Raw genomic sequence first — 13,595 nt, 5'->3', positions numbered from 1 at the left:
GGGTAGGCGCACGATGGCGCGTGAGCGGGCGGTGCGGTGGCGTGGGAGGGCGTCGCGGTGGCGCGCAAGGCCGCGTGAGCGGGCGGCGGGCCGACGCATAGGGGCACGCAAGCGTGCGGCGCGAGTTCGCGACGGCTGCGCGATGCGGTGCACGGATCGGTGGGATTGGTCTCAGGTAAGGAAACCCTAGCTCTCTAATACCATGTTAGAGAATGATCAACCCACTCTATTGCAAGGCCCAAGAGGGCAAGTATACACAATGTACATATGCAAAGAAGCCCTCCAAGTAGAAGGAAAACGCATACACCTCCTATACATCTAACAGGCATGAGGCATGAGGCATGAGGCATGAGGCATGGATTAGTAAGGAACAGTTTAATAGCTATGCTAGCTAGGTCACTATATTAGCCACTAAATTAAAGTACAACAGCTGAGATAGAATGAATGTAGGCCCATTAAGCACATATCCATCGAACAGTTTTTTTTTCTTCAGCTTCACGAATAGTTCTTTTTTCTTCAGCTTCACGAACAGCTCTAAGCTAAAACTGTTTTGACAAAACAGGCAAACAGTTTTGTATCAAGAGCAAAGTTGCAGCATCGTGACTTCCAAGAGCAAAGTTGCAAATTTTCCAAGAGCAAAGTTATTGAATCTGTGAATTCCAAGACCAAAGTTGCAGATTATCCGAGACCAAAGTTACTGAATCTGCGTCTGAAAGATACTTCAGCGGCAGTGGTGAAAGGTGCAATTATATTGGACTCCCCAGTCCCCTTCGTCCCCACCATAGAACACACGTATGATTTACTCCCTCTGTCATGGAAGAATCGATTTCTAGCCCAAAAATTTATCTCCAGAAGAATCAATTTCTAGAGATGAAAAGTCCACCGATCCATATTAATCACTCTCGTAATCTAGGTTGCATTTAACACAGTCTCTCTCTCCTCCCAATCAATTTCTAGCCCAAAAATTTGTCTAAAAAAAAATCAATTTCTAGAGATGAACGGTCCACCGATCCATATTAATCACTCTCGTAGTCTGGGTTGCATTTATCACGGTCTCTCTCTCCTCCCAAACTCCACACCCGTTGCCCCAAATTCTACAATCCGTAGGGCCGCAATGATGGCACCTGGTGCTTTTAATTGCCATTTTCGCGACGCTACTGATACTCCAAACGACACTCGTAAATTAGGATTCTCAGGTAACTCCAAAGTGTAGCCATCACCTTCCTTGTCACTACTACTACCTGATTGATTTTCTTCTTTAATTAAAAAGAAAAAAAAACACAAAACGCTTTGCTTAAGACATCTGCAAAATCAAAGTAAAATCATCCTCATTTTATACAACACACCTCGATAACTCATCTCCAGCTGTTGGTATCATCGTTGAGTCAGACTCTCAATTGTATAACCGGTCATGCTTATCTTCAGTTTCTCGAGGAAATGATGAAAATAATTGGATAATTGGTCGCACACAAGCAACCAGACAACCAGTATCATTCTATTCCCTGCCGCCCATGCATCATCTCCCTATCATCCATTCATCCTTTACTTTCCCCCATCCATGTCCATCTCCTAACCCCGGAGTACTGGCATATCCCTTTCAGAGCATTTTCCTCCCCAGGGTGCCCTGTCATTGCTGGACATACTTTACCCCATCCATTCATCCTTTCAGACCACACAAGTAACCAAACACGATTACCCGAACATCCAAATAGGCACCATTGCTACTGAGTTAAGTTAATCATGCTATGCCTAAATTGCTTTTCAGGTTTCAATTATCACAATGTTGTATAATAGACAAAAAGAAAGACATCCAATTCACACAATACTGGAAACAATCAAATTTCACAACTTAAATATGGAACTCAAGCAACACGCTCAACGCTGATATAACAAACCTTTATTAAGCTTGAAATTAACAGAACATGCAATCATTTATTAAACTTGAACATTAACAGAGGATAATGAATTTGATGGAAATTTTCCAACAAATATGACTCACATATATTGGGACTGCGTGATTGATCAAGAGAACTTTAATCAATCTATATAATCGACAGAATTAAGAATTTACAGGAGTTAACTTATATATTGAAGGGGATTATTGCTGGTTCGAACTTCCAATAACTATAGCAACTGCAAGGATACCGAATAAATTACCTAGAGCCATATATCAACACTGATTGCACAATAATAATGATCTCCAAGCTCTGCAGACTCAGACCTCATCCAAGCTCGGTACGATCCACGATGGCTTCTCGCCACGCTTCGCCATCTCCCGGCCGTTGAGCATGCACACAAGTTTCTTGGAGATGCGGGTCTCCAGGCTAAATGCCGACACGCTGTAGTTCACCGTGGTGGGACGCCTGTTGTTGCTGCTCACTGAATAGATGGTGTTGCTCTCAAGATTGCCAAACCCCGCCGTCGGCACTGCGAACCCGTGGAGGGAATCGACGAACAGCGCACGGTCGCCGATGCCTGTGAGCTCCTGCCAGGCCGGATTGACGCCGCGGTGGTTGACGTGGAAGACCTTCGAGAAGTCGACGTCGGCGCCGAAGAGGTACATCCACTTGGACTTGACGAGGAGGAAGAGCTCGTCGCCGGCGACCGCGACGCGCGCCTCGGTGGGGAGCTCGACGGCGGGGGCCGGGATCACGGCGGCGACGGCAAGGGTGGCCGCGTCGACGATGGTGGTGCGGCAGACGTCCTCCTCGAAGACGAAGAACTGGCCGCCGGCGTAGTTGATGCTGCTGGCGTTGCAATCGGCCAGGGCGGGGATCGGGGCCCAGGAGGCGGCTGTCGTCGGATCGGCGGCGCAGAAGAGGAGACCCTCGCCGCAGGACGCCATGACGCCGTGCAGAGACCAGTCCCAGGCCAGGTCGTCGGTCTCCTTGAAGAAGGCCGGGAGCGGCGGGAGCGGGCGGGTAGCGCCGGTGAAGGGGTGGACGAGGGAAGCAGCCAGATCTGTCGGGTCATAGGCGAGGATCCACCCATGCGGGGACGCGTAGAGGCGGCGGCGGCGGTGGTGCGTCTCCGCGGAGGGACGGGGCAGGCGGAGGTTCGGGTAGATTCGGTCCTCTCGGGGGCAGAAGAAGAGCCGGGACGGGGACGACGGGAGGAGAAGCCACGGCGGCTGCGGCGGCGGGGCGGCCGCGGCGGCCCGCGCCACCGATCGCCAGGAGGAGCAGACGGAGCGGAACCGAGCGATGTCGGCGAGCTCGGTGAACCCACCGGCGATGTCGGTGAGGAGCTCGGAGGGGAGGTCGGACCAGCCCATGACGGCCATGGTGATCGCAATCCGCGGAACGAACGGCGATCGCAATCTGAAAACGAGGCGTTTTTTCTAGGCTGCGGCGTTTGTGCGACGGAAGGACCCATTCGTTTCCCCCATTTTTATGGGCGATTTGGGAATTTCCAATGGCAGACGTGGCGCGCGCTGCGCCGTGGCTTCGTGACTCGCGTTGAAGCGTGAATAAAGATGGCAACGGTCCCGATACCCGACGGGATTCGATCGGAGATGGAGATGGAATTATATTTTTACCTGTGGGAATCTAACTGGGTAAGAATCCATCCCCGACGAGTATAGCGGGTACGAAAACATTTTTTGTTTACTCATCCCTGTTACTCGTTGAGGAACCCAACTATTTGAGCTGTCATGCGAGTATTATGCTCAAAGAAACTCAACATAGGTATTTTGACATAAATCTAAACAATCATATATATAGTTTGTGTGTTGTAGGAATCATAGTATAATTTTTCCTCACCATCTCCGCCAGCAGCACAAGCACGCCTGCCTCACGAGCGCTCGTGCCCCTTGTTTTCTCAGTTCAGTCTCTCTGCCACCTTTGCTCGTTCTCCTCGTAACCTCGCTCCTTCTTCTCGGCATCTCCGAGACTCCGACACTTATACCCGGGTGAAGAAGAAACGTCTCTGATTGCAAAGCTACGACCCAAAGTGTCCTTATTTATCGGGTATGCAGTACCCGTCGGGTATCTGTTACCCGACCGATGCTCGACGGGTACGGGGATGGGCAAGAATCTATACCTGAGACAGTTAACGGGGACGGAGACGGGATGAATTCTCCGTAGCGAGAAAGAGAACGTTCCGACCATACCCGATGAGTATATCCCCGTTACCATCCTTAAGCGTGAAGCGTCTACGCTTGCCAGGCAAACAAGGCACCAAAGGGCTTCGAGAGTCGCAGGTGCCCGAAAAAAGTCTACGTACGGGAACATCCAATCGAGTGCCTAACCTTGGGTGCTCCGATCTTGTTCGTGAGGAAGAAAGACTGCCTTCTTCGTTCAATGAATCTGCATACCACCAAGGGCTATTTGAAAAAAAAAGTCTGAATCCGTGTCTTCTCTGCCATTGGCTACCTCCCACAATTTTTACGAAAGTCTATTTTTTTCTCTAAACTTTAAAATAGAGCAAAACACCTTTCTCAACTTTTAAAATTGTTCATCTTACCTCCCTAACCCTGTTATAAGCAGTTTTGAAGTCGATTTTGTCTTTTTATTTTTTATTTATTTTGGCTGAATATTTAAAAAATCATAGTAAATCACAGAAAAATCATAAAATAGAAAATTCAATTTTGTTGGACTCCACACGAGTAGATCTACACAATGAATATATAATATGTTATGCTTCGGTACAAAGTTTTTTTTGTAGCTTTAGATATATGCTTTTATGTAATTAATTGAAATAATTCATAGCTGCAGTTTTTATGGTCCAATTGTGATAAAATTTTTATGGTGAGTTAATTATTATATGATTGAACTGTAGTAAAAATTTCATACTCATTGGATCATGTATAGCTTAGTTATAGATTTATTTATATTTAACAAGCATAAACCTAAATAAAATCTATAACTAAGTTATACATGATCCAATGAGTATAAAATTTTTACTACAGTTTAAGCTTACAATAATTAGCTCACCGTAAAATTTTCACGACAATTGGACCATCGAAACCGCAGCTATGAATTATTCTATTTAATTATATAAAAACATAGATCTAAAGTTACAGCAAAAACTTTATACTGAAGCATACCATATTATATATTCACTGTGTAGATTTACTCTCGTGGAGTCCAAAAAAATTAGATTTTTCATTTTATGATTTTTCTGTGATTTACTATGATTTTTCAAAAATTTAGCCAAAATAAATAAAAAAAGACAAAACTACCTTTAAACCCGCTTATAACTGGGTCAGAGAGATAAAATGAACGGTTTTTAAAGTTGAGGGAAGTATTTTGTCCGATTTTAGAGTTGAGGACGAAAAGCAGACTCCCGTGAAAATGTGTACTTTTTCCACGTGCCCCGCAGCAGAAGTGCAGAACGGCGCAGAACCCAACAGGCTAACAAACTTTCAGCAGCGAAGGCCCATCCAACACTTTCAGCAGCGAAGGCCCATCCAACAGAGACTAAGAAAGGAAGAAAACAAAAGAAAAAGAAAAGTACGGTGGGCCTGACCACGAAATTGGCTTGCACGTAATTAGTACAGTACTTGACAAAATTAGTTTCTAGGGTTTACTCCTTTTCCATCAAACTAACGGAAGTGCCAAAAAAAAAACTAAACGAAATTTGTTTTGGGCCAAATGGGCAAGTTCAAAAGAAAAAGGCCAAGAACTAAGCACAACTTTTTAGGGCCTAAAAACTAACTTTCTCTTATAGTAGTACTTTAATAGGCAAATAGGGTTTCCTGAAATGCAAATGTACATGTCCGTGCTTATTAAAAATCTACTAGCCCATTAACCCGTCTCCATAATCTAATCTAATCTAATTTAGTAAGGTCTAAAATATTATGTACAAGTTTTGCAAATAAATCTATTATATAGAACTAAATATTATCTGATTATATTTACCCTCTCTATATTCATTTCTTAACACAATAGCATCTATTTACTCTGTGCTATCCCCGACTGAAGTCTTCAACGGTAGGAAAAGGAGTAAATAATTCTCGGTAAGGCCTTGTTCGTTTCCATCGGATTGGCACATTCCGGGTGGATTGTTGCGGCCTGTTTTTAATCCGGATGAGAATTAAAATGTGCGTTCGTTTTATGCCGACCCGGAATGAAAACGGACCCGGAACAAAAACTTGCTTCTCTTTTTCTTGTCTACGTGACCCGGAACGAAACCGGACCTCCGACCCTCTGGAATTAATCCTGAGCTGGAATGAGTGACAGTGACGCATTCACTCATTCCTGGCCCAGAATGAGTTTGCTCCTGGATTGGATCCTCCGCAAACGAACAAGGCCTAAGTGGGATTACTTTGCTCGATTTTATTCCTTGGTAACACTATTTATGGTGCCAACATTTACATTTCTTGGGCCAAAGTGCTCCTCCTCTGTCGCTAGATACTAAGCATATTTCTACCTTTTAGTCTTTCCAACCCATTCCATAATAGAAAACCAAATCGAATTTTACTTTTTGGCCTCTCACCAACCCTTTCTTTCCGCTGGTCGCTTGATGCCTAAAAAATTCTTGAGACCTTAGGCTTCGCCATTTTCATAGATGTTGAAATAAATTGGAGTGGAATTTAGTTTAATTTGATCTCAATCCCATGATTATATTCAAACAAGCCTAAATGATTTCTACAAAAAAAAATGGTCAATTCACTGTCTTCTCTCTTCTATCATCCAGCTATGACTTCTTATCTTAACTCCTGTGTAGACATGATTTTTTTAAAAGAGACTATTTTCTTCTCTTCTTCTTAGTTCCAATGCCATGTTATCATTCTGCTTACATGCTCTTGCCCCTCAATTAATCATCAGTCATAATCTATTGGGACTTAACCTTAGAGATGCAAGGTGGATCGGGCTGTCCGTGAACCATTAAATAGGCATAATTTTTGTGGGTTGCCGCAAAACCAATAAAAACTAAGCCTATATCCATGTTTGTAGATAACCCAACCCATCTTGCAGCTTGCATCCCCTATTTAGATCACGTTTGACATAACTCTAGCCCCGACTTCCTATTAGCCCAATAGTCCTTGCAAACGGCTATCAAATAAAAACAACTTCTTATAAATTCATTCAGATTCATCCCGATTTCTCCAAGCGAACCAGGCCAAAAGTTGCGCGAGACGATCATCTAAAAACCTTGTGTAAAAAGTGAGGTGAGACCCATCCAAAAGAAAAATAAAGTTATGTTCTCCGACCTGTCGAGCAAACGCAAGTCAGTCGAGGAAAGCGGCGCCTCGACACCACAAAGGCGAAAAGGCGTTCAGCTGGCTGAAGGGCCATCGCCCTTATCTGGTGACACCAGCGCCCTTTGTAGTGTTTCGCTATGATACATGACCCACAGGCCAGAGAGACGATAAGCAGACTGATGGACAACATCCAAGGAAGATAAGACCAGATCTTCCAGTCGGCAGAGCAGCAGAAGAGCCCGAGGAGTTTCCATTACTTTTTCTTCTGTCAGCGACGTTTCTCGAATGGTCGCTTGTCAACTGAGAAAAGGAATTTCAAAAAAAAAAAAAACATAGAAAAGGAACGCATAACCGCACGTGCATTTACTTGATGCACGCATTTGCAACTCTGAACATGTTCCAGGCTGTCTCAAACTACCATTGCGTGTTCTTAATAAGAGGACTGAACTGAGTATACCATGACAAGTGGCGATACAACTCGTCCCAATTGCTTGTCCAGAATAGCTTATTAGCTTTCTAAATGAAAGGGAGACCGAAATTTAAGAGTGTACATGAATCGTGATACAAACTCGAACTCGTCCGTCTGTCCTAGCTGCTAGGCCTGCCTCAGATGGACAAAGGACCAATTCACAAGTGAAATTAGCACTGGAAGCAAACATGTGGCCACTCACGAAGTGAAAATTTTGTCCTTTCATCGAATCAATCGTGCACAGCAGAAGGAACATCTAGGACGCATACACTCGTATGACATTGCTACAGGGAGTAACTGAGATCTGCGTAACAAAAGTGTACAGCCATTCACGAGCAACACCTGCATAGTAATCTGCCCTGGAAGAACGAGGATCGACGGAAAATGCAGACCCAAATGGACGAACAGCTGAAAGATGGGGCGGGCGTTCGTTCCTCCAGATCCTCTAATCCACTTCTCTGAACACAGGAGCGCGACCAAGGTACCTGAAACTAATGCGCGGAGGAAGGAAATTGATCCTCCGTGCGTTGCAGAAGGTGCGGCGATCAAGCGCTTGACGAGTGGAAGATGTGCAGCAGCGACGTGTACGTTCCGAACACGGCGAGCGAGAGGCCGATCACGACCAGCAGGACATCGGATACCACTCCGGGCCATTCCATCTCGGCGCCGAACACCTTGAGGTGGAACGAGGCCGGCAGCACGAACCCGAGGAGGACGCAGACGCTGCTCCCGACGAGCGCCAGGAAGTCCGTGAAGTTGGGCACGTACATGGCGGCGAGTCCGACGACGACGACGAGCAGCCACCTGAGCCACCAGCAGTAGCGCTTGCCGTGGAGCAGGCGCTCGGCGACCTCGTACACGGGGTTCATCATCACCGGCATGGTGAAGAACAGGTTGATGCAGAGCCCCAGCTGCACGGCGGCCGACAGCCACCCGGCCCCGAGGTTGGTGGTGATGATGTCGCGCGTGGCGTCGCCGAATGCGACGTACCCCATCACGCCGAACAGCCCGTACATGACGGCGATGAACGCCATGGACAGCCCGAGCGTGACGCCGAACTTCGTCTTGTTCGCCGCCTCCGCCTCCAGCGGCAGCACCATGCCGACGCCCTCGAACGCGTACACGGAGACGCCGAGCCCGTAGAGAAGCGCGGCAGGCCCGCCGAAGGCGACCACGGGCACGGGCTTGGCGAGCCAGGCGGCGACGTCCTGGCCAATGACCACGCCCATGGCGCCGAGGTCGACGACGTCGGCGAAGATGCTGAGCGGCGCGAGCAGCGTGAGCGTCTTGATGGAATTGAGCCCGAGCTGGAACGGCAGCATCGCCCAGATGACGAGAGCCTTGGGGGAGAGCAGGGCGGAGGAGGACGGCGCGGTGATCGGGTAGAGGTGCGCCATGGTGTTGGAGATAAAGATAAGGTACCCGACGCAGAAGCTGACTTGGCTGAGCACCAGCATGACGTCCACGGCGAACCGGCCGTCCGCGCCGAACACGGCGTCCCCGAGGTCCCCGAACGAGGCGATCTTAGGGTGCTCGTCGGCGAGGCGGCGGCGGCACGCGACGAGCAGCATCATGCAGTAGAACGTGAGCGCGGCGACGGAGAAGAGCAGCAGCGTCCCCGCTGCCCACCCGGTGTGCGAGAAGGTGTACGGCAGCCCCAGCACGCCGGCGCCCACCACCGCGATGAAGACGTTGGCGAACGTCTTGGGCTGCGACGACAGGCCAGCCTCGCGGCTCCCGCTGCCGTGGCGCGGCAGCAGCGGCGCGGGGTCCAGCCGCGACGACGAAGAGCTCGCCCCGTTATCCCCCATTCCGAATCCCATGGCGAACCGCCGCCCCCAAATCAGAAATCTTATTATTGATTGAATGAACAGACAAACAAAAAGACTAAAAAAAATCAAAACAACAGACAACACAGGCACGCCGATCCGATGAATGAGATCGTGCCCCTCCTCCTCTTCTCCGGCCGCCGTGCGCTAGAGAGATCAGGAGATCTCGCGACGGGGGAAATCGAGGAGGAGAGAACCGGTGCGACGGCCGACGAAGAAAGGAAACGGAGGACTGCCGTGCTGCTGCGTCTGGGGGGAACGGGGGATCGCATGGCACGCGTGGCCGGCCTATTATTTTGTAGAGCGCGTGTGGTGGCTGCCATTCCGAGGGGAAATATCATGGACCTGGTCCATAGGCGTGCTGGACTTTCTGCGTGAATCGGGTCCACATGGAGACGTGTCACGGTGTATATAGCTGGTGCGCAGCATGGCTCTGCTGCCGCAGCGTTTTCCACGGGCCGGGCTGCAACGTGTCATCGCGTGAAACCGTACAGGCTGCCCAGGGGCCAGGGCTGGCGCTTTCTTTTTTCACTGTGTTTCTTTTTCTCCCATTTCCTAAGATTTTTGTGGCAAGTAAATTCAACCAGTTTCCTCACCAACGAGCAAAAGTGAGTAGTCACACTCACACTGCGCATGCACTTTTCTTACCTTTTTTAGATCTCTTTTTTTTGCTAAAATTAGTTAGTTCCCTAAACACACCGAAACCAGAATGCTGGTGTAGTAACTCAAATCACCGTTTCATATCCAAATCCATGCCATTTTTCACTACGCGCATCGTTCGTTGCGTGCAACGTGCAACAGGTGTGAATGCGTAGTTGTTTAATCGGCTCGTTTAGGTCCACACAGGTGAAAGCGTTGTGTGTTTGTAATAACTATATGCCCTGAAAATACTATTGACTATTTTGATGTAAGAAAAAAATACTATTCGTTTGCTGATAAATCATGGCTTATAAGCCAAATACAATCAAATGAACGTGCTGATAATCAGCTCGCGTCTCCACCTGTGGATCAAGCCATATGAATATGATACTCAAAGGACAGAGCCGGAGAAATTGCATTGGTTTGCACGACTTCGACGAACAGGTTTGGAAATGATCGACTAGCCCCGTTCGTCTGTCTTATCAGCGGCATGATTAGTTTCCAAAATTTTGTAAAATTTTTCAAGATTTTCCGTCACATCGAATATTTGAACGCATTTATGAAGCATTAAATATAAATAAAAAATAAAATCAATTACACAGTTTAGACGAAATTCACGAGACAAATCTTTTAAGCCTAATTAAACTATGATTGAACACTAATTACTAAATAACAACGAAAGTGCTACAGTACCCTTTCCCAGAAAAATTCACGAACTAAACCATGCCTAGGTCAAATGAACAGTGTTTTCTCTGGCTTTTCAGCGAACAGTACTGTGCCAGCTGTGAATTCCTGTCAGCTGTCATGGTATAGGAACTCTTCAGTGATCATTCTAACATTGCTGCTAGTCCCCCCCCCCCCTCCCTTTTTTTTAGAACCATTTGCAGTGATATTAGAAATGCTGAACTGTTTGAGTTTTACTGGCTTACTGCTAACAGAGTATCGCAGGACCATTTGACTGCAAGCGCTGGTACATCGCTAGGGAGTAGGGAAAATATCTCGCGCCTTCCGCCTAGAGAGAACAGACAAATCATCAGCCTGTTCGTCTAAACGATCGTAAATTTTCAGTTGGAATGGTATTTTTCTCTCACATAAATCAATTAGTAGTACTTCTTTACGAATCAGCAACAATATGAACCAGTCAACCGAACAGGCCGCATATTTCCACAACCACATTTCACGCCCATGGCACTGGGCCGCTGCTTGCCCTTTCTTAAACACATCGGCTCCGTTCGGCTTATCCATATCCAGCTTGTTCGGCTTTTTTTTTTACCAAAACAGTGTTTTTTTCTCACAATATTTCAGTCAGAACAGTATTTTCAGCCAAGATTCAGCAAGCGGAACGGACCCACCAAGGCAACAGCAGGGCTAATCTTTATGCTCGCCCTGATTGTCGCGACTCGCAAATTATCATCTTGTTCGGTTAATGCACCGTGCCGCCGAGCTACTACCACTGTCGACGATGACTGGATTTGTGGTGTGTCCGCCTGTCCGGTTGCCTCACACCCGCCGACTGGACTGGATCCCCTCACTCCACAAGCAGTGCACAAGCGACAGTTTCAAGTTTCAGGTGAGTCCCATCTCCCATGCATGCATGTCGCCTCTCTCTTCCTCTAGGCTACGGCGCTACGCTTGCTGACTGGTGCTAGCTGTGGCTAGTTATCTAATCTCAAGTTGGCCACGGCAAAAGTTTGTCAGCACGGGCACCTCTGAGAGAGCATGTTCGTAAGCGATCGTAAATTTTCAGTCGAAACAGTATTTTTTTTCACACAAATCAGTCAACGGTATTTTTTCACGAACCAATAACAATACGAACCAGCCAACCGAACACACATTCATACAACAAAGCACTCCCAACGTGCATGCGGTGGTTCGCCCGTAGTTATCCGCATAAGATATGGCATATCAAGACAACTGACACGGTAGCAGTAGCCAAGTTCGCCTTCTTGACTTTGGAGTGTGATTATCATTTACCATTATGTAGTGGTGAGAGTGATATGCTTTTACCTTGTGCCAGGTTTTTGCCGTCTTATGAGGCGACGAGCTGAGCGAGTCTCCTAGACCTGAGAGCTTCCTTCTACCCCTTCGCTTCAAATTATAAATCATTCTAAATTTTTTAAAGAATCAAAATATTTCAAGTTTGATCAAGTTATAGAGAGAATTATAAAGATTTATATGACATCAAATATATATAATATGAAATATAATCAATGAAGAATACCTATTTGTTATCATAAATGTTATTATTTTATTATATAAATTTGGTGAAACTTGATATGATTTGACTCTCCAAAAAGTTAGAATAATTTATAATTTAGGACGAAGGGAGTATAATCTAATTCAATTCATATTTATTAGGATAAAAAACTAGTCAAATTTTACTTTAATCTACTCTAATACATATGGATTAGAGTACACTAAAGTATAGCTAAACAAGCGCTCTGAGTTTTTATGATTTCAAATCTAATTCAATTCATATTTATTAGGATAAAAAAACTAGTCAAATTTTACTTTAATCTACTCTAATACATATGGATTAGAGTACACTAAAATATAGCTAAACAAGCGCTCGAGTTTTTATGATTCCATGGCCGATGTTGCCACCACTATAATTCTGCGGCACTAAGAGCAACTTTATAAAGTATCATATCCCTTCTCCCCTATAATTAGTTATAAGAGATTTCTCGAAATAAAGGATATAGAAGTGCATCACTGTAGTAAATTACTCGAAGCTTAGCCTTTATAGTCAAATCTGTATAGCAAATAATTAGTTTATAAGAGATGTCTTGAAATAAAGGATATACAGCATCTTCGTTTATTGGTTTCAGCCAGGGCTTATCAGCCATGGTATAGTATTTTCCTCTCACAACAAACCAGCACCAGCCAGGCTTATCAGCCTAGAAACCAACCAGCGAACGGGCTGATAGAAGTGCATTGTTGTACTAAATTACTCCAAGCTTAGCCTTTATGGTCAAATTTATATAGCAAAGAGGGTGTTTTGTCTCTTAGGAGGTAATTAAGAGATCTTTCAAAAAAAGACAAGTAAAGACTACTGTATAATACAATTTTGTAACACCATTTTCACCGTTGGTTTGTTCAAAAGCATTTGTGGTAATTTTCATCGTTGGTTTAGACTAGAACCGGTGGTGCCAATTCGGCTAAGCTCGTAAACGTTTGTGCTAGTGTCTCATTGTACATAAACGAAAGGTGAGAATTGAGAAGATTAGCCATCTAATAAGGACATGACACCTAACAATACGACTATTGAATATAGGTTGACCCCTTCCTATGTTTGCGCAATAATATAACTAGAATCGTGTTGCTAATGTTGGCCATACATTTATGTTTATGTAAGAATTTGAGGTTGCTATCAATCTTGGAGGGACATGTTATGAGGCCTCTACAACTTATGAGATGTGGATGCACCATGTGTAAGACCCATCTTGGATTTGCAACCCCATCGAAACTTTTGGTTTGCTTACAGGTTGATGTTACTCTATTGTGAAAGTCA

General features: G+C 45.8%; 2 protein-coding genes across 2 annotated transcripts; both read right to left on the bottom strand.

The window, feature by feature from the left end:
• Positions 1 to 1,862: 1,862 nt before the first annotated feature.
• On the bottom strand, positions 1,863 to 3,428 carry LOC136474551 (uncharacterized). Its single transcript, XM_066472121.1, has one exon. The coding sequence runs from the start codon at positions 3,281 to 3,283 to the stop codon at positions 2,216 to 2,218; it is 1,068 nt and encodes a 355-aa protein (XP_066328218.1). The 5' UTR covers positions 3,284 to 3,428; the 3' UTR covers positions 1,863 to 2,215.
• A 4,391-nt stretch (positions 3,429 to 7,819) lies between these two features.
• On the bottom strand, positions 7,820 to 9,826 carry LOC136477907 (amino acid transporter AVT3B-like). Its single transcript, XM_066476162.1, has one exon. The coding sequence runs from the start codon at positions 9,437 to 9,439 to the stop codon at positions 8,162 to 8,164; it is 1,278 nt and encodes a 425-aa protein (XP_066332259.1). The 5' UTR covers positions 9,440 to 9,826; the 3' UTR covers positions 7,820 to 8,161.
• Positions 9,827 to 13,595: the final 3,769 nt, after the last annotated feature.

The sequence above is a fragment of the Miscanthus floridulus genome, chromosome 8, assembly GCF_019320115.1.
Source record: "Miscanthus floridulus cultivar M001 chromosome 8, ASM1932011v1, whole genome shotgun sequence".
In the NCBI taxonomy this organism is placed as follows: domain Eukaryota; kingdom Viridiplantae; phylum Streptophyta; class Magnoliopsida; order Poales; family Poaceae; genus Miscanthus; species Miscanthus floridulus.
The sequence above is the reverse complement of the archived record's forward strand: the minus strand, read 5'-3'. Positions and strand labels throughout refer to the sequence as shown.

Coding starts and splice junctions, on each gene's coding strand:
- LOC136474551 (XM_066472121.1), bottom strand. CDS start 3,283: ATGGCCGTCATGGGCTGGTCCGACCTCCCCTCCGAGCTCCTCACCGAC.
- LOC136477907 (XM_066476162.1), bottom strand. CDS start 9,439: ATGGGATTCGGAATGGGGGATAACGGGGCGAGCTCTTCGTCGTCGCGG.